General features: G+C 58.7%; 1 protein-coding gene across 2 annotated transcripts in view; it reads right to left on the bottom strand.

Annotated features, from left to right (window-relative positions):
- Positions 1–26038, bottom strand: part of TTYH2 (tweety family member 2) — a 38388-nt gene extending 12350 nt beyond the window's left edge. The window contains exons 1-6 of one of the 2 annotated variants that reach the window (XM_040452283.1): positions 25877–26038; positions 18811–18983; positions 14126–14237; positions 8850–9070; positions 4019–4114; positions 3377–3449 (exon numbers count right to left, since the gene is read on the bottom strand). In XM_040452283.1, the coding sequence (XP_040308217.1) occupies positions 3377–3449; positions 4019–4114; positions 8850–9070; positions 14126–14237; positions 18811–18983; positions 25877–26005 (804 nt within the window). In that variant the 5' untranslated portion in view covers positions 26006–26038. Of the gene's footprint in view, positions 1–3376; positions 3450–4018; positions 4115–8849; positions 9071–14125; positions 14238–18810; positions 18984–19254; positions 19568–25876 lie in introns of those variants that run through there. The other variant, XM_040452281.1, reaches the window with a different exon arrangement.
- Positions 26039–26571: the final 533 nt, after the last annotated feature.

The following is a 26571-nucleotide window of genomic DNA, read 5'->3' as shown; positions in this document are numbered from 1 at the left end:
CAGTCAGAGTAAGCCCTGGTCCTCTAGCCTGTTCCTAGGGGCTCCCCTGCTCCAGGGAGTGCTCCCCGAGCAGGGACCCATCCCCACGGCCCCCGCACTGCTGGTGCCCTGGCCTCCTTCAGGAGCAGCTGCAAGCTGGGGCTGCTTCGTTCATTCATTCACAGAGTCGATAACTACTTATAAAGAAGCACCTATCGGATGCCCTGTGCTGCTAACACTAGGCACGAGTATAGTGGCCAACTGCATCGTGGTATTTACAGGCTTTGGGTAGGGTTGGGGAATAAGATGCCCCTTTACGTTTTTTTTTCTTAATGTTTATTCATTTTTGAGAGAGACAGAGCGCAAGCAGGGGAAAGAGAGAGAGACGGAGACACAGGATCTGAAGCAGGCTCCAGACTCTGAGCTGTCAGCAGAGAGCCCGACGCCGGGCTCGCACCCACGAACCGTAAGATCATGATGTGAGCCGAAGTCAGACGTTCAACTGACTAAGCCCCCCAGGCGCCCCTAGATGCCCCTTTAGATACGGAGCTTCCACAAGGACACATCTGTACGTGTCCACGTGCTCATGTGCCCACACACAGCCACGTGCTCAGGGCCCTGGGAGAATTACTCTATATGCAAATCACTAACATGTATCAATCAGACTGATTTATTACTACCAATCAGAGCCACAGCACCAGCAGGCCAGGGGGCACCCCTACCCGGTCACTGAAGTGGCAGAGAGGGAGGAGCCAGACCTGAGTGGGGGATGGGAGGCCTTGGGAAAGATAGAGTGAGGCTGCCATCTTGGCCTGGGTCACCTCTGCCCCGTGCAAAAATATGGGATCCAAAGGGGGACAGGAGGCCCCCTCCCAGCCCACTCAGGCCTGCCTGCTCTTCAGACCCGAGTGAGGATTCAACTTTCCTGTCCAAGGAGACAAAGGCCCACACGTGCGTTATTCACACAGTGGGGATGGGGTGGGGGGAGGCAGGGGGCACTGGGCACAGGTGGGGACTGAGCACCGGAGAAGCCCAGTGTCCAGCCCCGTTGAGGCAGCTCTGGAGAGCACAGGTGACGGTCTGAAGGAGTCCCCCGGTGCCCCTCGCCTGATGACACAAATGCACAGCAAAGCAATGGCGGCTCCTGCTTACTGAACGTTTCCTGTACGCCTCCCCCCCTCCCCCCGGGGTTAACCAGCCCTTCTCCTCCTCTGGAGCCAGTGCTATCCCATCTCCCATTCCACACTCGAGGAAGCTGAGGTCTGGGGAGCTTCAGTAACTTTCCCAGGGGTCCTGCTGGGAAGGGGTAAGGGGGGGCCGGCCTCCCCCGGGGTGGCGGGATGGGCAGGGAGTGTTCTGCTCAGCTGCCCGCTGGCGTCACCCAAAGCCCAGAGCTCAGTTCCCCCAAATTCTACTCTGAGCAGGTTCTCGGGGGGTGGGGGTGGGGGTGGGCAGAGCTCCTTCCTGAGGGAGGTCCTCTCTTGGGGACAGGGAAGGGACGGGGCGGGAGGAGCTCGGCGGGGTCTGTCCTCGGCCCCACTGGCTCAGAGAAAGGCGGCCTCCCGGGGCAGGGCAGCGGGACCACACAAAGGCTCCCACAACAGCCTGCCTCCCTCGCATCACCCTGCTTCCCATTACCATGCAGCAGGGCCCACAGCCCGCTCAAAGGCGCATTCAGCTCCCTCACAGCACTCCCTCACACAGGCCTGACTCAACAATTGGGGAAATGGCCTTTCTCGCCAGAACTGGCAGCCCAGGGCGCCCAGCTGGGGGATTAAACCGCCTCTGGTCTCCCCGAACACTGAAGCCCAGTGCCAGGGAGAAGCCCCCGCTGGGAGGGAGCTGTCCCCCAAAGGGCAGCTCATGGCGGCAAGATGGAAGCTTCTGCTGCTTCCAGAAGGCAGAGGCTGCCCAAGGGGCAGGATGGGCCCCCGGAAAGCCTGCCTTCTGCAGTCTCCCTGTGCTTACAGTTGTCCCTGGAGGAGAGGCTGTTGGCCAGGCAGCTGTGCATGTGGCTCGGGCCAACAGCCACTCCCCTGGACTATGTACCCGCTCAGCTCCTGAGGACATCAGAATGCTCTGGAGCAGGACCTGGGCCCTCCTATCCTGCCCTTCCCCGCATCTGGAGGGGACCCGGCCCTCGGGACATAGGCTCCCATCTGCTTTTTCTCTCTCATGCCCAAAGTGGACACTGCATGGTGGGGGCAGGGAACAAAACAGGAGACACGCACCTCCTCTCCCTTCCGGACAAGCTCTGCCAGAAGCTGCTATGAGCTAAGCAGCACCAGGGGCCATTCATACTGTGGGCATCATGGCGGCGAAATGCCCAAAGCCAGAACGACTAGCCGGCCCCCAAGTCCCTGGGCAAGGCGTGAGTTTGGGGAGAGTGCCCTTGACCATTCTTTTATCCCCAGGTAGCTAGGGCAGTACAGACGCAGGTCAGGGCCTTAGTTTGTGGCCCCTGAATCAGGCAGGGATTCCCTGAAATCCCCCCATCAATCCTGCCTGCCCCCCCCAACTCTCACACTTACACACACACACACACACACACACACACACACACACAGACAGCAATGCACCTCCATGGCATCCGTTCACACGACGTCACAGTGATCTGCCTACAAGTCTTTCTTCTGCAGGCTGAGACCATGTCAAGAGCAAACATCATGTCCTCCTGGTCTCTGCATCCCTGGGCACCTGGCACGAGATGCCACAGAGCCAGAAGGTCGGTGAACGAATGATTCATGCGCACAGCTTAAATTGAGCGTTAGGTGTGTTTAAAGACCAAGCATACCTACACAGGAAGCTTCCCCTACCTTGTGTGTTTCTTTTTTAGACGTTTTCAGGCACCGCATCCAGAAACATACACCATTGTGTTTTAGGCTGTGTGTGCGAGTTCAAGGCAACGGGCCGGAAGGCAAGCTAAATGCCACATTCCACATTCCCGATGCCCAGGGAAGCTGGCCAAGCAGTGTGCTTCTGAGGCCGGAGGCTTCTCCAGCCTGAGGTTGAGATCCCGCCCATCCCCACCAGACCCCGTTAGTTCTTCACACCCAGAGAGGTCGCCTGGCCATCCCAGCTTGGCCTTACTAGCAGCGGCTGGGATGCTGGAATGGGCCAGTGGGGCGGGAAAGGGATCAGGCATCTTATCTTGGTTCTGCCCCTAAATACCTCATGACCTTGGGTGAGCCTCTTCTTTTCTCTGGGCCTCCGTCCCCCCGGGAAGGGCAAGGGGGCCGGTGAGGACGATCCAAGCTCACTCAGTTCAGGGATTCTAGGTCAGGGACAGAGACCAGAAGCTGGCCCTGCCCTGGGGGCTCTGGGCACGACACATCGACAAGCCACCAGACAGACAGTCCTGGTCGGACCACCCACCTCCCCCCAACCCCGAACTCACCACTGCTGCAGCCGTGTCGGCTGCCAAGGACGTCCAGCTGAGGAGCAGAGCCAGCACCCCGCAGCACAGCATCCTGGGAGAGGCACAGACACAGGCTGGCAGGTGGGAACACTGAGGGCTGTCACCCCACCAACCTCCAGTGCCCTTCCTCCTCGCCACCATCCTGTGGGCCCTGAAACTCTTGCAGTGGCCTCTAATACCAGCCCGCTGACTGCTGGGAGAGAGGCATGGAGGCTGGACCCCTGGGCCGAACAGGGGACCCCTAAGCCGCCCCACCCCCGACAAATTGCCCCTGGCCAGCAGCAGAGTACGAGCCGTGAGGACACAAGCTACGAGGAGGTGTTGGTTAGAGACGGCAGAGGCTCTAAGGCTTGGGCCACATTCCTTCAGCTGTTCAGCAGATAGACCCAGGGACGGAGGGGGCCCAGGGAGGAAAGCCCAGTCCTCACTCCGTGTCCAGATGGTAAGTCAGTGGCTGCTGTCTCCCTCGACTGGGGGCTGAGGAGGGGTCAGAAGGTGGCTTCAGGTTCTTGCTCCCCACCACACCCTCCGAGGCCGGCCAGGCCCCCATCTCTCTCAGACGGTGGCACCGTCACCCCTGATGCTTGCCCGGCTCTCTGGCCCACAGACGGGGATACTCACGAGGCCAAGAGACCCCTGGAGCGCCTGGCCAGTCCCAGGCAGGCGACGAGGCAGATGAGCAGGTCCAGGATGAAGAGGAGGAGGTAGGAAAGCCATCTGGGTGGACGGGTTGGGACGGTCAGGGGGAGGTACCACCCCACCAGGGTCACCCCACCTGGTGCCTAACGGAGAAGCCTGCACGGCAACTCCGAGGCACCCCCCTGACAAATTGCCCCGGGCCAGCAGCAGAGCACAAGGCTGTGCCCCCTACCCTGGATAGGAAGCACCAGTGTGCGCAGCAGATGGGCTCTTCAGGGGCTCCCGGGGCTGCACCCCCCAATTCTCCCTGGACAAAGGGGCCACCCTCCCGCGCCCAGGCCGAGGGCCTAAACCAGCACTGACCGCTAGAACTTTCTGCAGTGATGGACACGTTCAATCTCTGCACTGCCCACTGTATCTGCCCCTGCCCACGTGCGGCTCCGGGGAACTCGAGATATGGTTTGAGCAGCGGAGGAGACTCATTTCTAACCTTAGCTGCTTTTGATTAAATTATATCCCAGCGAGAGGCCCCTCGCTGGACAAGGCAGGTCGCCATGGTCTCCCTGCAGCCCCCCAGCAGGCACGTCTTTGGACCCTGGTTCCTGCTGCTTCGAGAACTCTCACCAGTGTCAGATCACAGCTAACATTTATGTCCACAGATCTAAGAAAGCCGCTAAGATGCCGCTTCTGTGATGAGGGCTCAGCCTGGCTTCCCATTGTCCCGGCGGCCTGGGATGCACCACTTAGCACAGTTAGGTTCATGTAAGCAATATTTGTGCCATACCCTGGGTTTAGTGCCAGGGGTGCCTGAGGCGGGGGGCTCATTTCTAGACCACCAGGGAGCTTAGCAGGGGGCAAGGGAGCCCCGGGCCGGGTCATCCCAGGGCACCCCTCATTCTTCAGGCCTTTTGCTCCCACCCAGGGCTGCACTGACGGGGACAGGCAGTCACACACCATTTGGGAGACTCTGACAAGCTGCCTCCCTCCTTTAAGACTCAGTTTCCAGGGGCGCCTGGGTGGCGCAGTCGGTTAAGCGTCCGACTTCAGCCAGGTCACGATCTCGCGGTCCGGGAGTTCGAGCCCCGCGTCAGGCTCTGGGCTGATGGCTCAGAGCCTGGAGCCTGTTTCCGATTCTGTGTCTCCCTCTCTCTCTGCCCCTCCCCCGTTCATGCTCTGTCTCTCTCTGTCGCAAAAATAAATAAATGTTGAAAAAAAGAAAAAAAAAAAAGACTCAGTTTCCAAACCTTTACTGCAGGAACCTTCGTCTCTCAGGGCTGGATGAAAAATTAAATGTTCACTAGGGGCGCCTGGAGGGCTCAGTCGGTTGAGCGTCCAACTTCGGCTCAGGTCATGATCTCACGGTTCGTGGGTTCAAGCCCCGCCTCGGGCTCTGTGCTGATGGCTCAGAGCCTGGAGCCTGTTTCGGGTTCTGTGTCTCCCTCTCTCTCTGCCCCTCCCCTACTCACGCTGTCTCTCGCTCTCTCTCTCAAAAATAAATAAAACATTAAAAAAAATTTAAATGCTCACTAAATGCAAAGGTTAATAAGGCATGTCATTGAGGGATTTCAAAGTCCCTGCTTTCCTGCTTCTCCAAAGCATGGGCTGAGGAATCCAGAGCGTCCAAAGTCCAAAGGCACTGATCCAATCCTAAGCAGAGCCCCCTAGTTCCTTTCGCTTCCAAACAGGATCCCAAGGGGGTCCTTACAACCGAGCGCCAGCCTCACCTGGCAGCTGAGGGACAGACAGAAAGGGCTTCTCCAAGCCCCCACAGCGGGAACGCTTTTGATCATGATTATTTCTCTTGATGCAACAGGCAGATAAACTCATGGACCCCCTCCTCTCCAGTAATGATTTGCTGCTTCACCAGCACCGTCAGGAGGCTGAGAACCCATGTGAAGCTTGGGTGGGAGCGGACTGAGCTGGAAGAAAGTGACAGTGGCTTCCAGAGGGAGGAGAGAGCATGCTGAGGCCACCAGGCAGCCAAGGGCGCTTCTTCCCGCCTCTGGGAGTGGAGGCTGAGTGCCGAGAAAGGGGGCTAATCAAGACCCCTGACTCCCTGCACAGAGACGTACAGCAGCCTCCGGGCCTCCCAGGACTGGAGCTGGGGTTTTGGAGCAAGTGCGGGGCCCTCCCTCCACCAACGAGCCAGTTTCCTGAGAGGACAGAAAGGAATCTCAGGAACGTCACATGTGAGGACCCCATTCTGCAGATTGGAAAGCAGACAGAGGCCCGCAGGAGGAGAGCCTGGCCCAGGAATTCTGGATTCTCCACATCTGTGAGTCTCCCCGCAAGAGACATGGCCAGGCACCTCTCAACATCCTGGTTTCATGTTTCAGTCCTAAAGGTTTCTTATTACCTCTCTCCCTGCTCTGCACATCAGCGGAAATCGGGTTAGGATCGCTTCTGTCACCCTCCGTGATCGTGTTTCAATGTGTTTTCTCTGTATCCGCACCTCGTGTTGTAAGGAATTCCTGGAAATAGCTCTGTGGGGCGGATGTGTTTTCCCAGAGGGGCCCAGCGGTGATCCGGGATGTGTTTCTAACCAAGAACTTGGCTCTGGAAGGAGCTACCCAGGCCCTTACTCCCAGAGCTCTCCCGGACCCGGCCTCCGCTGATGCCTTGGTCACACCCCTTATAAGCCTCTCGAAGAGGCTTGGCTTTTTATGGTCTCCAATACTTGGCCAGGCTGTGGCTACAAGTGCTAAAAAATATTTGCTTAGCTGGATGGCTGTGCTTTAGAACCATCTGGAAAGAGAAGATGAGGAGTCTGTTCAGAGGAGAAAGCTGGTTAGGTCGAGGAATACGTCCTCTGTTCCAGGGAAGTTGAGGCAAGGGAAGAAATGGGCAAAGAGCAGGTGAAGGAAGGGACAGAACACGATGGTTTCCAGGGGCCATGCACGGGTGCTAACCTTGGACTAGGCCTTTTCCACCTCAGCCTGAGCAAGGGGGCTGGGGATCGGGGGTCAGAGGGGACCCTTCGGTCACCCACACTGAAACAGGTGATAAGTTTCATCATGATCTTCCTCCCTTTTTAATGAAATCATCTTAAAAAGAAGCCCCTTTTGATATGTAAACTCTAACTTATTTCATCTTTGTCGTTACCGAATGCCCACACGAGGCCCTTGGGTGTACAAGGTTCTGTTCCAGATCCACTCACAGAGAAAGGCAGGGTCAAAGTGGACACCCGCTTTCCACCTGCCCCCGAGCCCTCCTGACCAAGGTTCCAAACGTTCGGACAGTGAATGGCCCTCAGGTCACGGGACTAATCGGATGCCGCTGTTTTAGGTCACGGGTCACAGCCAAGGCCTTAAGAGTCGAGAAGTTTCTGTGGCTTGGGAGAATGGCAGTTTTGGATGTGAGGGGAAAAAAAATTGGTGGGAAGCTGGATCCGTGATATCCTGGGGATGCAGGGGCTGGATGGGCTGCAGGGATGAGTGGCGAGCGCCAGCGGGGGCTGGGGACTTCATGCGTTTCCGTTGACAAGGTCTGGCTTTATCTTACCCCAGGGGAAGGGAGAGCCCTTGGACTGGAGGTCCCGCCAGAAGCATATCCTCTGTGTTCTTATTAGTCAGTCCGGGGTGGGACTTTCTCATAAAGGAGAAATGAATCCAGAAAACTGGTGTAAATTGTGCAATGGGGCGGTGGGTAAAGGCTCTGACCTAATGCCTTGAGGGGGAACCAACACATTTGGGGCGGGGGTGGATCCCAAGAGCTGCTGTTTGCTCTTCAGGACTCATTTATTCATTTCGACCCAGGGCCTCCCTCCGTGCAAGGTGCTGGGCCCTGGCGGCACAGCGAGGCGCACTTTGTGAGTGGAAGACTCGGGCGGGGAGCTACCCAACGCCAAGACTGCCGCCTCCTTCCTTGGCTCTCCCCAGAGTGACCTTCACTAGATGCTGCACGTACAGGGAGGTAGCCGGTCCCTGGTCAGCTGGCCTGTGTCCAGTGCCTTCACCCGGGATGGGGTCTGGGAGGCAGGGGAGACACAGACGGATGCCCCAAGGTTAGATGACGTAGGTATGAGTTTGTACAGCTGGGTGTGGCCAAGGTGGGGTGCTGCCCCTCAGCCCCCCATCCCTCGGGTTCTGCATTAGTGAAGCTAGGGCATCTCTGCCTTTGCCTAGAAGTTGCCATGAGCGGGGGGCGCCTGGGTGGCTCAGTCGCTTAGGCGGCCGACTCCGGCTCAAGTCAATGATCTCACAGTTCGTGAGTTCGAGCCCCGCGTCGGGCTCTGCGCTCTGACAGCTCAGAGCCTGGAGCCTGCTTCGGATTCTGTGTCTCCCCCTCTCTCTACCCCTCCCCTGCTCACGCTCTGTATCTCTCTGTCTCTCAATAATAAATGAACGTTAAAAAAAAAAAAAAAAGAAGTTGCCATGAGGGGAAGCTCTATGCAGGCGGATAGGCCACCGTCTCCCTGACCCCCTGCACCCCTGTGGCTGAGTCTGCAGGTGTAGGGAAGCCTGCTCCAGAAACCCTGGCCGGCGAGGAACCTATAAAGCCCTTACGTCTTACCCAGCACCAGCCATGGAGAATGCTGGTCCTGGAGGAGTCCCTGGAGGCCAGGCCCAGCCTCCAGCGCTGGGTCCTGGCACTTCACGGCCCCTTTGCCCCTTTCTGGGCCTCTGGGCCTGCCCACATAAGGAGCGTGCTTTACATGACCACCACTCAGCACCAACACCCCTCCGATTTCAGTCATGGCTTCTTGAGGCCTTCGGGTGGGGAGTCCCTGCCTGGCCCCCAAATGCAGGCTGGGCTGAAGGAAGACGCACGGCCCCTGCTGCTCCCCCCCCCCCCCCCGCCCCCGGCCCCTCACCTGTAGTACTCCACGTAGCCGGTCTCGTCGGCCAGCTCGGTCAGCTCTGCGGTGACCTCCCTCCACGCCGGCAGCCCCGACAGCTGGACAATGATGTTGCCCGCCATCTGCTGCATGAACTTCAGCGTCTGGATATAATCACCCCGGGCAGCCAAGATCTCACTGAGCCGAGCTAGGTGCTGCTCTAGGTCTGCCTCCATCTTCTGGGTGGTTCCGGATACCTGGGGAGGGGCTGGGGTTGTTAAGTCTGGCCTCCTCGGGTGGGAGGAAGCTGGAGAGGTAATAACTATCCTGACACGAGCAGGAGGACAGAGGCCCCGATCCCTCCCCCCACCCCCAGCCAGCCCTCACGTCCCTCCATCTGCCAGGAGTGGGGAGGCCCAATCTGGCCTTAACCAGGCCGCGGGCTCCGAGATGGGGAAACAAACAGGACAACCTGTTTCGCTTCCTTGCAGATTCTCTTAAATCTTTGAACATCTTGGAGGATCAATTCTTTTTTTTTAGACTGAGGAATAGAATATTTCACTGAAAAATTCCTCTGTTGCTACCTGACTTCTTGTTCCTACAGTCGGATCTCTAAACGCCTCACCAGAGGAAGGCTTTGTCGTGGGACCCAGCAACAGCTCCCCGGGTGTCCCGGGCCCGGGCAGAACAATAGCTCTTTGAAATGACACAGACGGACGATCCTGCCTCCGAAGAGCCTGGCCAAGTGACAGGGGGAAATCGGGGCCCGCTCTGAGGGCTCGCACACCCGCCCCTGCCGCGGCCATCCAGCCAGGTGGACGGACAGGTTCCCTCTCTCGGCTGGGCCGCGAGGGCCCGGGGCTGAGTGGACCCTGCAGGAACAGCTTTCTTTCCAAAGGCACAGAGGGAAGGGCGATGGCACTGAACTGTCCTTGGCTTTCAAACAAGAAGCACAAATAGGGTCTGGCTCAAACAGCCCGGACTCAGGGTTCCCGCTGGACCCGGGACGCAGCCTGGGGACCCCGAGCTCGCCCCCGCAAGCCTGCTCTGAGCCCGCGTGCCAGTGTCAGGGGGAAAACTCTCTTGTGGAAACTGGCCGGCCAAACCAACGAGCAGAACCGGCTGGAGGGCGGAGTATGTGCTAATCCTCCTGGGGCCGCCTCAGCTCCCCCAGGTCTGGAAGGAAGATAAAATGCCAGCAGAGGGGGCAGAAGCTTCCCAGAGGGAAGGCCCATTAGGTAACACTGCTGGCCACCAGCGGTGGGGCAACTTTGAGGCTTTTCGCATCTGCGCTGCTCCATGAGCTCCGGGTTCCAGAAAAGAGAATGGCCCTCTTTGTTCCCCTTTGTTTTGTTTTTCAACGTCAGCGGCTTGTTCCATTTTCCGGCTTGCTCTCCGTTCTTACAAGTTGGGTAAGGACTAAGAGGTACCAGACGGCAGAGGTAGTCTAGATTGGGCAGTTTATAGCTTCACACGGAAGAAAAAAAGACATACAAGCAGATTCTCTAACTCTCACCCTAATAAACTCTCCGTTTCAATTCAGTAAGATCCGCGTGTAAGTGTTTTGTCCAAAAGGCACCATTACTAAGGGCCAAGATTAGGATATGCTTTATATTCCTACATGATAGAAAACCGGCTCTAGAGCAAAGGGCTGCTAAAAATGATCTGTAAACTTTTTCTGTAAGATGATTTTTTTTTCTCCTTCCATAGCTCCGTAGCTTTAACTTCTTGATTTCTTAAATCTCTTCTTGGCAAAAGAGAAAAGCCGGGAAAACATCTGCCAGGCCCCTCGCTTCCCTCCTGATGTCCTCCCGAAGATAACGACAATAAAAAAATTAAAACCACAACGTTGACCTGCTTACAGCCCTGCCCCCTCCCCGTTCCCCACTCCACTCCACTCCTCCTCCATCCCCCGGCCTCAGAGGGTGACATGAGAGCTCCCAAGGGACAGGGACCAGGGACGTCCCGGAGTTGGGACAGAGTTCTCCCCCACCCCGGTGACGAGCTCTGTGAACAACAGGGGACGGATGGCTCAGCTCCCTGGGCTGGGCTGGGGTTGGGGCAAGCAAGCAGGTGTACCCCCAGACGACAGAACAGTCGTTCCTGGCCCAAGCGCCGGCTGGGTGATCAGATGCAAATTCTCAGCCTTGTGCCAGGCCTACAAAATCAGAAACTCTGGGGAAGGGCCCAGCAATCTGTGTTTATCAGGCACTCAAGTTTGAAAACCTCCAGAGGGGAGGAAGCTTCTCTGCTTAATGAGGTTTTCTAGAAGGGCAGCCGCATCAGGGGGCAGAGGGGTACAGCCTCTGCAGGTGGCCATGAGGGCCCCCCCCCCCGTCTCAGATCCTGAAGGGAGGGGCTGAGACCAGAACACCTGGGTGCAGGTTCTGGTTCCAAACACACTAGCTTCAAACCCTGTGCCTCGGATTCCTCACCCAGCGGCTGCCATGGGCTTGCTGGGGCTCTAAGGAGACAGCCCAGAGCGGCCACACTGGCCACTGGAATGGGTGCCTTAAGTCTGAATCGGCCAAGCTCATGGGGCCCTTATTTTAAGCTGAGACCCTGAGGGGTCAGAGGTGTGCCTGGTCCCCTGGGTGAGTCGCTGGAGCTCAGGCTCCCTTCACTGGAGGAGAGGAGGTAGATGCGGGGCACTGGACGAGAGAGAGGAACCCCCCGACCGGCACTCGCAAATGACCCTTTCTGACCACCCCCCAAATCAAAATGTGCGGCTGACCCAGAACCCTGCCAGGCCTGCCTGAGCCTTGAGCTGCGGCCCCCACCCACTGGGGTCCTCAGAGTGGAAGGGTGCAGGGGTGGGACTTCCGATCCAGGAAAGCCCTGAAGGGCTCATCTTGCTCTGGCCCGGTTCTGGCTGCCTGACCTGTCCTCGGAGTCCTGCCCTCCCCACTCCCACTCACCCAAGCCTCCTCTCTCCTTCACAGTGATTACAAGAACATATATAATTACAGTAATTATAATAATGGCACTCATGGGGCGCCTGGGTGGCGCAGTCGGTTAGGCGTCCGACTTCAGCCAGGTCACGATCTCGCGGTCCGGGAGTTCGAGCCCCGCGTCAGGCTCTGGGCTGATGGCTCAGAGCCTGGAGCCTGTTTCCGATTCTGTGTCTCCCTCTCTCTCTGTCCCTCCCCTGTTCATGCTCTGTCTCTCTCTGTCCCCAAAATAAATAAACGTTGGAAAAAAAAAATAATGGCACTCATTATCATAGTCACCTCATCTGGGGGGACTTTGTAGATTACCGGACACTTTCATCAACAGTATCGCATTGAACACCATTTCCCTGATGTAGGCCTTCATCCCTTGGATCTGGGGAGCCCTCCAAAAGCTGCTGCTTCCCTTGCAACCCTTGGGACCCAGTATGTGGGGTGCCTACCCCGAGGCCCAAACCAGCCTCACAGGACCTGGCAAGGGCCCAGAGCCCTGCCTTTCCACCAGGGCCCCCCGTGGGCTCACCCAAAGGAGGCAGGAGGTGGTCCTGGGCAGGATAGAGGCAGCTCCCAGCTGGCTGGACCATCACAAAACCCTGGGGCTCCTGACCTCAACTTTTAGACATGGTGCATAGAAGAGGGCCTGACGTCCAGGGACACACAGAACCCTTCCCTTTGGGAACATGGGGGAGTTTGGAGACGTGGGGCTCGCTGTGGAATGTCCAAATCTGGCCTGGAGACTCAGCCCTCGGGGCAGATGGGCCAGCCTAGGGGCTTGTTCCCAGCTCCTTTTGTGTGTATATTCTCATCTACGGGACAGGAAGAACTCGGCCTTTCCCATCAGGATGGCCCTGGCATTCTCCATCTCAGTCCCTGGCGGGGGGAGACAGGGGCCATTCCTTATGATGGGCACGGTCAACTAGTGCAGGTCATGTCTCTGGGGCTTCCCCGGGCAAGGGACTCTCCTTCTGGGGCTGGGTTCTTCCTCTAGGGGGAACTGGTGCTGTGGGTGGAGAGAGAGGGGGAGGCAGAGCCTAGAGGCAGTAACCACGGAGGCCCTTCCCCGCTAGGGTAAAGGTGGGGTGGGGGGCCCAGAAAGTGAGGACCCCTCCATGCCTCTCGGCCGGCCAGGCTGTGTGCGGCCTCAAGGCTGCCCTCAGCCCCACATCCCAGCTGCCCACCCTCGCCCCACAGAGCTGCCTCTGCCCCATGTCTGGACGACGCAGTCTTCCAGGGATGGGTTCTGGTGGATGCAAAGGGTAGATGGACAGGCGCTGCAGGACAGGTGGGTCCTGGTCTGGCGTGTGACCCTCAGCTCCCCAGAAGGGCTCTCTCTGAGGCCAGAGCCACGCCAGCAGCCTTCCTGGGCGCTGTCTCTTTAAGGGGCACCACCCACCCCCTGCCAAGGGCTGCGGAGGGATTAAGGTCTTAGAGGAGCTTAGGGAGAAGGAGCGGGCAATGAGGTCGAACCCTCTTCCAGAATTGGGTCCCAGGGCAGTGTCCAAATGCTCTGGCTGGGGCTGGACTTTGTGGCTGAGGCTGCCCAAAGACACGACCTGGCTGTTGGCTGCAGGGGACATGGTCCAGAGGGGACTGGGAGCAGTGGGGATGTCCAGGGACTGGCTTCCCTGAAAACTGTCCTTTGGTTTTCTACCGGAGCCTGGCTCCTAGGGGCACAGGGGCTCCCTGGAAACCGGCCCAAACACCTGCCTGCTGTTTACAGCAGAGGTGACAAGCACTTGGAGGCCAGGGGGCCAAGGCCAGTGTTTGAGAAAACCCTGATCCCGTGGCTCGGCCTCTCACTCAGGCCAGGGGCCCAGCAGAGTGGTTGTGGCCCTAAAATTCCGACCCCTCCTCTGGCAGCCCACCCCATCCTCCACCCTGAGCCCCAGCTGGACGCCAGAGCCCGGAGGACACCTCGTCTTCCCACCCCTCGGGGTGCTTCACTTGGTTTTGAAGCGTTTCACACCTTGACATCTTTTGGACCTCGCGGTGCCCCGTATGGAGCATTTGAACTGAACATCAAACACCACGGGGCTGATTGTCCACGTTCAGGCTCCCCTTGGACAAACGGGGAAGTGGTCAGCCCTCCGGAAGTGGAGAGGATTGGAGTCCACGGCCATCTCCGTGTCCTCCCAGGACCCGGTCAGCCTTTCTCCTTTTGTCCTCACCACCCCTCCCTGCCCGAAGAGCAGAAATTGCCTGTTTACTCCCAGCAGAACCAAATGCAGCCCCAAGGGGTGTCCGCTCCACCCCCCCTCCCGACCCCCGAGCCAAGCTGGCCGGGCCGTGACTGGGGCCCTTGTTCTGAGCACGCTGACCTCACGGGCTGCGCCCGGCCCGGCCAGTGCTGCCCGTGAGCCTTACCAGTGCATCTATCCCCGAGAAGGTGTGGTTCGCGTTGTCCAGGGAGTAGATCAGCTGGTACACCCCGTCATTGGTCTCGCTGTTTCCATAGAAACCGACGCCCACCGCGGCACTATAGGCGAGACCCCAAACAGAGTCAGAGGTGACACCCAGAAGAGAAAGTTTTTTGTTTTGTTTTTTCAAGCACAGTATTTTTTAGAGCGGTTTTCGAGTCACAGCAAAGTCGAGCAGAGGTACAGAGATTTCCCACATCCCCCGTGCCATTGAGAACACCTGCACGGACATGTCATTATCACCCAGCATCCACGGCTTACCCTAGGGACCACTCTGGGTCTGGAACATTCTGTGGGTTTGGACAAACATACCCACCATGACGGTATCCTACGGACCGGTTTTGCTGCCCTAAAAATCTGTGCTCCACCTATCCTGTCCTCCCTCCCCGGCCACCCTGATCTTTTCGCTGTCTCCACAGCTTTGCCTTTCCCGGAATGTCATATGGTTGGAATCAAACAGTCTGCATCCGCTTCAGACTGGCTCCTTTCACGCAGTGCTATGCATTTAAGGTTTCTCCACGTCTTTTCATGGCTTGATAGCTCATTTCTTTTTAGTGCTGAGTGACAGTCCAGTGTCTGGGTTTACCCATTCACCTACGCAAGGGTACCTTGGCTGCATCCAAGTTTTGGCGATTACGAACACAGCTGCTGTGAACAGCCGTGGAAAGCAGGTTTTTGAGTAAGGAGCTCTTTCCTCCCCAGGGAGGGAGGGGAGGGAGTTCCGGCAGGTGAGGGAGATGGGGGTGAAGGTTCACGGCCACCTTGTCCCTGGCCTGGCTGACCAGCTCTACAGTACATTTCCCTTAGGCAGAGAATACTACTGCTGTCTTCAATCCAGCAGCTCCAAAGCGGGGAAGGTTGCTGGCCTGGCCCTAGGGATTCTGCTGCTCCCCAGGTGACTGTCATAGGGAGGCTCGGGGGACCCCTGAGGTCTCTCCTGAAACCTCCAGGAGCTGGGCCTCCCTCCCACCATCCTCTACCCTTTCCCCCTGCTTCCCCACAGCACCCATGGGGCCGCCTGCCATACTGAAACCTTCCAGCTGGTAGAAAGTTCCTTCTGACATGGAGCTGCAGCCCACATCCTCACACCGCGCACCGGCTGGTTCTCGACTGTCCTGGGAGGCGGCCCGGAAAAAGCCTCCAATTCTGCAAGACGCCCCTCGGGCATCAGAATGTGGCTCCGTGTTGTGTCACCTCTTCCCTCCTGCTCTCCAGGTCAGACACGTGCCCTCCAGACCCCGGCCCACATCATCACCGTCCACCAGGTTCAACCCCTCCAACCGGTCACCGGCGCTCCTAACCACGGCCTGTGGGTGAGGCACCCACGGCCAGGTGTCCGCTCGGTTCCGAGCGCCTGGGGGCCTAAGCCCCGGCAGTCCCCCCCCCCCCCCACCCCCGACCCCAGGGCCTACGACCCCCCCACCGGATCAAGCCTGCTCTCCCCTCCTGCCTGTAGCGCCGCTCTGATTTTCGTTTTGTTTTAAGCAAAAGCAGAACTTTCAATCTGTCCTTGTGAAACCGCATCTAGTTGGTTTTGATCCAACATTCCAGCCGGGACACATCATCTCACATCTCGCCGACGTCATGTGCCGGACTTCGTCCGACCTGAGCCACTGGGGGTTCACTGTGCAGCCTCCGAGATCTCACCCAGAACAAACACTACCTCTGGGGGGGGGGGGGGCAGGAGATGAATGCACATGGGCACGCACTTATGTGTTTTCTTTTCTCCTTAAAGAGCAAGGATCTAGGGAGACTTCACAGAAACCTCCTCCCAGGGCAGGCTCAGCCACGAGCTCAGTGTTTCTCGGAAAGTGGCTCGTGGACCACAGGGCAGAATCACCTGGAGCGCCTGTTAGAAGTGCAGGTAAGGGGCGCCCACCCTGCGCCCACCGTGTCAGTGTGCTCTGAGCACATGCATTTATTTGACAGCGAAGTCCCTACCGCTTCCTCTGAGTCACACACACACACACACACACACACACACACGCACACACGCTGGCCACGGTTTGCTGTCCCGCTGTGTGTTCCGTTCATTCAACTGCATGTTCAACCAGCTTTCATTCCAGTTCACTGCACTTAGGGGCGCCTGGGGGGCTCAGTCGGTTCAGCATCCGACTTCGGCTCAGGTCATGATCTCACGGTTCGTAAGTTCGAGCCCCCGCGTCGGGCTCTGGGCTGATGGCTCAGAGCCTGGAGCCTGCTTCCGATTCTGTGTCTCCCTCTCTCTCTGCCCCTCCCCTTGGGCTCTGTCTGTATCTCTCAAAAAATAAATAAACGTTAAAAAAAATTTTTTTTTAAATTTTTATTATGCTCGGAAAAACACCTTTTGTTTGCCCCTTGCGTTTCTAACTTTCTCCTTTAGTCACCTGTGTCATGATCTAGTGTTTTCCGGGGATTTGGCCTGAAGCCAACACCTTTCCATCTCTTGCTCTGTTTTGGCGACTGGAGGTATTCTACTTGTCCGCCTTGTCCTAGTCCGGATTTATTGGAGCTGGCCCAGGAGGGCACCTGGTCTTCAAGACCAGAAATGGCCCTGGCTGTTTAACGAGGGCCTCCCAGCTCCCGCCGGGTGTCATGGGTCCTGCCTGGGCCACGTGGACCATTCTGCTTGAGGAAAGAGACGGAATAAATGCGATGATGGCCCTGCCTATCTTTCCCAGCTATAAAATTACTGTCTCCCAAACAGAAAAACACAAGGAGCTCTCCTCATATCCCTTTTGACGTTTCGGGAACCTGCTGCTGGTACTTTCTTCTATGGATTGAATCTCCTCTCTTCTCCAGGATCCTTACTGTCAGAGCTCAACACAACATCTCCCCCCCCAACCCCCCCAGCCTCACCTTGTACCCCGCTACTCCCGCTTTTTCTACTCCCCACCCCCCTGACTCTACCCCTCAGTTCCTTCCAATCTGAGCACAACCCCAGTGAAGGTGACTGTCAGCCACTCTACTTACTGCTGTTCCCCAAGATCCCCATAGCACCCCCACCCCAGCCCCCTCATCTGCTCTCTCTGCTCTAGCCTCACTGGCTTCTTCCAGTTCCTTAAATGTCCTGTACTCCCTCTTGCCACAGGGCCTTTGCACGCACTCCTCTTCCTTCTGGCTGGAAGTACCTCCTCCTACCTTGCCCCCCACTTTTGCCTGGTCACCCTATGGATCTTGGCATCCATCACCCAGTAATGCCCGACTCGAGTCGGCCATCCAACTTGACGCTTGTTCCTTTCCTCCGAACTTACTTCTCAGTTTGCAATTTAGTTTGTAATTGTAAACAAGTGTATAATTCTCTGCCTCTCCCAGTGGACCAGGAGCCACAGAAGGCAGAATTAGCGCCTGTGCTCACCGCCGGCTCGCTCTTGCCTGGTGCAAATAGCATGTAGAATTTTGAAGGATGAGTCATGTCACATTTCTGTTCTGAGTTTTCCTTCAACAGCTGGTAATTATTGCTTATTGGGATTGACCCTTGTAAAGTCATTCTCACTGTTCCAAAGTATTCTTCTGTCATTTGTAGAGGTTTTTTTGTTTTTTTTTTCCTCTGAGTTCCCACAGAGAGGGCTCGCTGTGTGGTAAGCACTACAGTTTCCTTCACTGTCTCCTGCCCCCTGCCCCCCTCCAGCAGGCGGCCTTTATTCCGGTTACTTTGTGGGAGCTCCTCTCTGCTGGGCGTCAGACTCGTCTTTGAACTCCTGACTCAGGCAGTTTATGATTTAGGACCCGGCTGCACGTTCCCTGCTCTCCCCCCCCCCCCCCCCACCAGCCCTAGTGCTCAGTACGTTGGCATCATTGCTACCCTGCTTCCGGTTCCTTCCTTCCTTGGCTTAGAGGACCCTTGCGCTGCAGGCGGGACGGGACGTGACCATGTTCTAATGGAGAAGAGACCACAGTAGAGAAGTGAGGCTAACGGCCCAGGATCACTGCGTCCCGCCCGCCTCTCATCCTGCCGCTGAGGCAGAGAGCTAAGTCCCACTGTGGGTTCTTGGATACAATGGACACTTGGCAATGAGGGTCTCTACGCCTCGAGGGTGACCACCCCCAGGAGCATCTCAGGGTGGATCCGAGGCTTTTGGAAAAACCTCTGCAGATACGAAAACAAGAAACATACAAGCAACTCCCGAAAACAGACCCAGGGTGTGTGTGGACACGGCCCGGGGGGCGCGGGCTCTGGCACGGAGTTAGAAACCCTCATGCGCCGTCAGAAGGCACTAAGAGCTATTGATCTCTTGAGAAGATGGAATTGATGGAGACTGCAGCCAAATTTTCTCTGACCTCGCAGACCAGCCGGGAGGGTACCGGGATGCAAACAGCAGACACCCCCTCCGTCCGGGAATGCCATCTGGCAAACTGCTCCAGGAGCTGCCGATGGGGGCAGGCACGTGCCCAGCCACGATGCACAGGACTACACCAGGACAGAGGTGCACTAGGGAGACCCCCATCACCACCCCACGAATCCAATTCCCTCTGCTTCGCAAGAAACGCCTTCACCCTGTGAAGGGCTCTGCCATCAAGGTACCCGGAACTCGGTCAGGAGGATGTGGCCAGACAGCGGACGAACCCCTTGGGGTTTGGTGAGGGGTTGGTGGTGGAGGGAGAGGGTACATGGTCTGCAAGGCGGCACCCAGTGCACACAGGGACACTCACCAGCAGACGAGGCCGGCCACCACCGCCGTCCAGGTGACACAGCAGGAGTTGCGCCGCTTGGTCTGTATGGCCTCGTCCCGCCTGCAGCAGCATGCACAGACCATGTACGCCGCGAGGAAGATGAGGTTCAGGCCCAGGCAGACGGCGGCCACCAGCCCCAGGAACATCAGTGACTATAGGGGAGATGCCTGGGGTCAGCACTTGGTCCCAGGGCAGATCCGGAAGGCGCCCTGCCCCGGGGCCCTGAGCTCCCACTCGGGCTGTGAGTGTAGGAGCCGTGACTGCACGTGGTCGGTCACCCATCCTCTCCTCTGCCCTTCCTCCCTCCTCCCACAGTTGAGGTTCTCGCCCTGTCCACACGGGGCCTGGCACCGGGGCTGGGCGGGGGGTGCGGGGGCGGATGTGAGGGAGAAGGAGCTGGGCTCAGGTTGGTGGCTTATGCACCTGCATGGAGATAGGGACCAGGCCCTGCCTGATGAGCAGCCCTGAGATGTCCAAGAGACGAGGCAGGAACCGCCCGCTGGCAGTGGGGGCTGCGGGTGCTGAGCTGCGTGGCTGGGGGACAGACAAGGAGGGGGACATCCCCGGGAGTCCGAGGGCTGTGGTCTCCTGGAGGACACAGGGCTTGGGCAGGATGTCTCAGAAGCCAAGCGGAACCTGGGCCAGGGCCAGGAAGGGACGCCTGGTACATCTGCTTCCTCTGAGCCTTGTTCTAGATGCTGGGGTCCCTCCAGAGAAACCAGAAGCCAGCGCTGTGCTGGAGGGGGAGGGGAGAGGTCAGAACATGCACCCGGGGGGGGTCCCTTTCACTAAATCCGTAAAGGGATAGACGTCCGCCAGGGGCCAAGGGCAGCAGCAAAGCCCAAGATTCTGAAGCCCGTCTCAGGCCAGCCGAGCTCCTCGGGGTCCTGCAAAGAGAGCTGCCGTCTGTCAGGCGGCCCAGAGGCACTCCCCTCCTTGCCCTCCAGTCTCTTGCTTCAGCCAGATGGACACCAGATGGCCCCAGGATTGGTGGCCGCCAGCCAGGGCCGGACCTGGCTGTAAGTCAGGCTCCTGAGCTGACAGCCTCACCCTGCTCCCCACATGCCCCCGGGGGGGGGGGGGGGGGGGTTCCTGGTCTGGAGCCCCCTGCCCTCTAGTCCGGGCTGGGACTGTTGGGCTGGGAGCCCAGGACCTCCTGGTCTAAGGTGGGAGACCAGACTTGAGCAGGGCCACGTACCCATAGGAGACAACCCTGAAACACAGAGGCTGCGCTCTGCTGTCCTCAGGCTGGGGGCCATTTTCGGCGGGGCGAGGGGGGAGGGGAGCGGGGGCTCAGAGAAGTGAGGCACCTGCTGGGTCCGCCCTGTCTTTCTCTGCTTGGCTGCTTGGCCCTGTGAGGTCTCGGGGACCCTGACTCCACCTGCTCTGCCCGTCGCCTGCACCTGCAGGCTTCTGAGCCTAGGGACAAACAGCCAGCGTGGTGGGGACGGTCCAGAAGCGGGCAGGGGCAGTGGCTCTTTTGGGGATGGGGATGGTGGAGGGCGTAGTGTGGTTTCATCTCCACCTGGGAAAAATACATCACTGGTGTTGCGGGAACTCGCCTCTCCGCTCGCCTCCCTCCCTCAGCAGCGTGGACGGTAAGCCCACCTGCAGGCAGCTGGGAAGGCCCAGTGGGTCTGAACACATCACCCCTGCAGAAAGGTCCCTGCAGTCCTCAAGGTGTGGCCGGGCACCGCCTGTCCCGTGACTGATCCGGGAGGCCCCCACCCAGGTGAGACAGTAGAAAGGAGAGGCCCCCTTCCTGCCCCCAGCCCATTCGTCCTCACTGGAGGGTCCTGCAGCCCCGGGCCAAGGTGAAGGGGGCCAAGGAAGACTGGATGTTAGGGGCTCACTACTCAAAGTGAAGTTCACTGACCCGCTCAACATGGACCTCTCTTAGAATGCAGAATCTTGTTAGAAATGCAGGGTCTCAAGCCTCATTCTGGACCCTAGTGAGTCAGAACGGCATCTAGGGATGGTCCCAGGAGATCTGTATCCCGCTCAAGTCTGGGAGCACTGATGAGCACCGACAGACTTTTCTCAAACCTCTTCCAGCAGCTTAATGTTTGCTTCAAACGCACTTGCTTAGCGGAGCCCCGCTATTCAGGGCCTCCTCTCACCGAGGAGTGGACCGAAAAGCCACGCTTTGTCCTGGCCACCCTCTCGCAGGCCCCCGAGGCCCCTCTGCTAAAACCCAGGGATCCCCTGACCCATCTGCAAACCACTGCACAACAAGCATACACCCACAACCCAGCAATTCCGCTCTAGGATATTTACTTTACAGAAAGGAGGGCTTGTGTCCCCACAGGATACGGACAGGAACGTTCACCGCAGTGGTAACAACCCAAGGGCGGAAACAATGCAAACGTCCACCAACAAGAAAACAGATACATGTGCGATGTGCTATAGTCATACGCTGGAATAGTACGCGGCCACGGGAAGAAAGGTGCGGCTACACACACGGCCGGACGGTGATCTCACGGGCACAGCGGTGGGGGAGACAGGCCAGGCAAAACGGCAGACATAAAGTTGAACGTCGAAGAAACCCACCTATGTTTTTGTTATTATTATTTTTTTAGAGACAGAAAAAGTGCATGTGCCGTGTGTGAGCAAGCGGGGAAAGGGCAGAGGGAGAGAGAGGGAAGGGCGGGGGCGGGGAGGAGAGGGAGAATCTCAAGCAGGCGCCACACTCAGCATGGGGCTCGATCCCGCGACCCTGGGGTCATGACCTGAGCCGGAATCAAGAGTCAGATGCTCAACCAACTGAGCCACCCAGGCACCCTAGAGAAGCGTACCTATCTATAGTGACAAGTGGGAACAGTAATCCCCTTTGGGAGGGTATGGACTGGGAAGGAGTGTGAGGGAGCCCTGGGGAGGTGGGAATACTCTCTCAGGATGGTATCACATACACGTAATGAGGTGCACACTTAAGAGTGTGCACTTTCCTTTAAGTTGTTCCTAACGGGGAAAAAATAAAAAGCAACCCCAACAGACCTTTTGTATACCTCAGAGAGCGGTTCACATCCAGACCTCCTCCCAGCTACCCTTGACTTCTAGCTGGCCTCCTGGCCGGCCCCCTTCCCAACCTCTCCCTACACAGGCAAAGCCACCACTCTGCCATGCGTCCCCACCCAGCAAGGGAGGACCTCTAAGCGGTAGTCTAGACATGGGCTGGTGCCATTTCAGTCTCTGCAAACCACAGCCAGCTGCTGCCCTTAGTCTGTGTGCTGGCTCCCCTAGGTCATGCTCTCAGAGCCCCCTGCCCCCTGTGAGCCCAGTTCCGGGGGCAGGGCCTCCCAAGCTGGGCAGCTGCCTCAAGTGGGTTCCCGGTGATGCGGCCCAGCCTGGGAGAGGCCAGGCCTGGGAAACCCAAATGCAGGGGGGCCCTTTGGTTAGCAGTTCACCTCCAGACGTCTCTCTGGGTGCTGGGGGGATAGGGCGCGACGGCGGGGAGGGCAGGGAAGGAAAGGAGGAAGTTGGGGAAGGGAGAAGAGGAGGAAGGAAGGAGTGGAAGCCTAAGCAGCAGAACCCCACAGCCGCCTGGGTGTCACCTGCCACCCTGGGATAGACAATTATGTTCCTGCCCCTAATTAACACTGCAAGTCCCTATGTGCGGTGGCAGTGGGGGTGGGGGAGAGCAAACCTCCCTTCCAAAGGGACCTGGGAGCTCTGCTCACAAGTCCCCCGCTCTCACAGAGCCTGGAAAGTAGTTTCCCACATCAGTCCCACCTCCACAGTGCCCGGCAGCTCCCACCTCCCCACTCTGCCCAACACCAGCCCACAGCAGCTCCACATCAGGGCTCGGGGCTCCCGCCTCTCCCCCCTCAAAGTGATTTCAATTAGTTCTGGTTTGCCACTCTGTAATGAGAAACCCAGAGCACGAACCCAGGACCCAAGTTGAGGCGGCACTGACTGGTCTGTACTCTGGGAACGCGGACCACGAGGGGCTTCTGCACTAGGCAGGGGAAGGGGCGACAGCCTGGGTCCCCCTCACCCCAAGAGGTCAGGAGACAGCTAGAAAGTGAGCGAGCCTCGGGGGGGCGGAGGGTGAGGCCGGAGGGAGGGGAGCTACAGCACTGGAGGGAAGGGTTAAGCCCCCCCACCACCAGCAGGGGAGGGGGGCGCAGCGTGATTGTCCCATGACCATGACTCAGTGTTCAGACTGAATGAATGGGGCTTCCTCATTCCAACTTTGGCTCCCCGGCTCCCAGCCGGGCCTTTCCTCCTGAGAGCTGCCCCCAAGGAAGGGGGTGGGGGGAGCCCTGTAGTTCTGGGTCCGGCCCCCACGCTGTCCCCACCCCTGGCCTGAGGTCACACACTTGGGACTCTCAGGGGAGCCTAGGAACTGAAGCACCATCCAAAATTAACATGTGGAAATCCACGTCTAAATGCAAAACGTTGCAAACCTCTCCGTCTAAACGCAAAAAGTTGAAAACCTCTCCTCCACCTCACCATGCGCATCTGGAAAGGACACCCGGTCTACAGAAGCAGGGAAAGGAAAGGTGGAACAGGAAGCACACGTGTGGCTCTTGCATGTTGACCGTGGCCACTGCGAACATTTGCACGGCACCTGGAACTTTACTAAGACACTTCATCTGGTCTCCCTGCACTGGGGGGTGGGGGTGGGGTGGTGAAGGCACAGCTGAAGGAAGGAACCCAAGTAGCTTGTTCTGGAAAAGAGACACAGCCGGATGCAGTGTTCTGTCGCCCGAGAGGAGTATTGCCCTTGGACACGTTACTGAGCCCCCAGCCCATCTAATGATTTGTATCACTGGGTCCCACTACGTCCCTCTATGTACTAAGTGCGTCTCATGCAACGTCTCATTCGGTACTTGCAGATGAGGGAAGGGAGGCTCATCTGAGGGAAGAGACGGACAGACACTTGCTATGACACACGGTAAGTGATAAAACTGGGATTCCAACCCAGACAGCTGGATGGCAGAGCCCCAGCCCCACCTACTCAGCTGCAGTAGCCTGATGCCCAGAAGCCCTGGCCCAGAAGCCCTGGCGGCCTTGGCGATCACGTGACCCCATGCCCAGCACAGCCCTGGCCCCAATCTAGTTTGTGGAGCACTCAGATGACTGACAGCAGAAGGTGCCCGATCCGTGGTAACTGACCTGGCACTTGGGAGGAAAGGGACTTCCAGGAGAGACCCACGGTCAGACAACTGAGGAACTCAACCAAGTATGAGCCACCTAAAATAACGCCCCAAGCCACACTTCCCATCCTGGCCCCTCACACCCACCTCGCACTCGGTGCCCTCAGGAGAAGGGCCAGGAGGGCCGCTCATCACTGGGAGTCATTTGATGCCCAGTTCGGTGTGCCAGGGTCTAAACCCTGGGACGAGAGGGGCAGGGGGCTGTGAGTGGGTCCCGCTGGCTCAGCAGCCACCTGTCCATGGGACTCGGTGGGGTCGGGGAGGTTCAGGCCCTGCCAGCCACAGATGCTGGCTGGACAGGCGCTGTCTTTGGGGTCGTAGTGGGGGAGGGGGAGGGAGAGTACCCTACCCCTGCCCCCAGGGCTTCTTGTCCCAGCCAGTTTAGGTTTCTTCCCGTGGAGAGAATAAAATTATGGTTGGAGACCCTGGGTGCAGGATCTGGGCGCAGGATTTGGGACACAGCAACGAACACGAACACACACACACACACACACACACACACACACACACACACACCCAACAACACAGCTGTCTCAGAAATCATATCCGCCTCTTTTCATGCATTCATTGGGAGCGGAAGATTCCCTGGAGCTATCCCCAGGCGGCCACATTCTCAGGGAAGGCTGACTTCCACAGGCTGGGCTCTGGGAGAGGGAGGGGCAAAAACATATTAGGAGGGAGCCTGGCTAACCCGCCCAACTGTCTTAGCAGGAAGGGGTCCTGATAGCCTCCTCTTTCTGGAAGGGCAGGCCCCATGTGCCCAGGGCCTGAGGGCGACAGGGACACTAGGCGTTATTATTAGACTCCCATCACCACGGGGGCACTGCACACCCTGCCAGATCAGGATCCCTGGGGCCCTGCAGGAGAAAGGCCTGGTGGGGGAACAGGCGAACAGCTGACTCCAGGCTCAGCCTCTCTAGACCCGGCAGAGGCCCCGCTCTGCCCCGACCTGCCCCACACTGGCAGATCACGCCTGAGAACCTGACACTCTGCAGGCAAAGGCCACCAGGGGTCAAAGTCCCAAGACGGGTCCCGTCCTGGGCTTTTCAGCCGGAATCTTTGACCCAACAGTGAATTGACTCAGCTGGGCCACGGGAGGCCGGGGTGGCCTTGGCCAGACCCAGAAGGCTGCGAGAAATGTGCAGCTCCGCCAGGGCCTGGAGGTCTGGGGAGCCCCTCCCCCTAGGGCAGTACAGAAACGGCAGAGGGGAGGGCCGGCCGAGCGGAGAAAGGGCAGAACGCGAGGATGAGGGGAGTGGCCGGCCACGAAGTCAAGACCCCAGAAATCCAGGGCCTTGGAGGGAAATCACCCCCAGCTGCCCACTCAGCCGCCTCCCCCAGCCCTGCAGACGTCCAAGAGGGGCCCAGGCAGAGGTGTCGGCAGCGGCTCCCGCCCCGCAGGCAGGGCTGGGGAGGGAGGGGCGCTGCGGGGCTGAACTCGGGGAGACCAGTTTCTGCCCAAACTTCTCCCAGGCCACACACACCCGGAAAGAGAGCGCCCGTCTTGGAACCGCAGACGGAGGAAAAGCCCGAGGCGCCTCTGGCATCCCCGGAGCTCGCTCAGGAGCTGCCCGGGTACCGCCACAAATACCCAATCCCCCGCGCTCGGCCCCTTCCCCCGCGCGCAGCCGCCGCGCCCTTCCTCCCCGTATCCCATCCCGGGCATAACTCCCATCTTTCCAGTTTCCCCGGCCCACGAGGTTCCCAGACGGGAAGGCCGTGGCCAAGCGTCCCGGGGGAGAAAGGGAGAGGGGTGACGAGGCTGCGGGGGGAGAGTGGGGGCGGGTCGGAGAGGCGTATGGAGCGCGGCGGGCCGGGAGGGGGAAGGGGTGCCGCGGGGGCTTGGGGCGCCGGCCGTGACCCGGGTCCCGGCGGCGCGAACTCACCTCCCGGTAACTCTCATCGCGGGGGTTGAATGTGCTGTTCACCGGCTGCAGGCGCAGGCCCAGGTGCGGGACGCTGTGCAGCCACGCCACCCACCAGGGCGCGACGTACTCCACGCGCGCGGCCAGCATGGCTCGACCCGAGTGCGCCCGCCTGCTGCGGCCGCCGCTACCCCGCCCGGGACGCCCCGCCCCGGCCCCGCCCCGGCCCCGCCCCAGTGCAGGCCCCGCCCCGCCTAGCTCCTCCCGGGCTCGACCCTCGCCCTGGGCGCGCCCTCGGGCTGCAGGGGGTCGGCCCGGCAGTCAGCAGCCTTTTCCTTCTGTGGATTCTGTCCTGGCCCCGAGGGCCAAAGAGGTGGAAGGAGAAGTGAAAACATCACCCAAGCACTCCTGTTGTTTTTTTAAATTTATTTATTTGGAGGGGGGCGGGGGGAGACACAGAGGGGGAGAGAGAGAATCCCAAGCAGGCTCCAAGCTGCTAGCACACACTCTACAATCATGACCTGAATTGAAATCAAGAGTCCCAGGCTCAACCGACAGAGCCACCCGGGCGCCCCGCTCCTGTTTCTTAACAGCAGTCTCCAGGTCCCTGGGTTCTCATCACTTATTATCAAACCAGGATGTGGAGCGTCAGGGAGTACCGCGAGCAGTGCGTCCCGGCCCGAGAGTCGACGCAGCCATTCCTAGGGCTTCCAGAG

This window comes from Herpailurus yagouaroundi, unplaced genomic scaffold (genome assembly GCF_014898765.1).
Source record: "Herpailurus yagouaroundi ecotype Mexico unplaced genomic scaffold, PumYag 206, whole genome shotgun sequence".
Taxonomy (NCBI): domain Eukaryota; kingdom Metazoa; phylum Chordata; class Mammalia; order Carnivora; family Felidae; genus Herpailurus; species Herpailurus yagouaroundi.
This window is presented reverse-complemented; position numbering and strand designations above follow the sequence as displayed.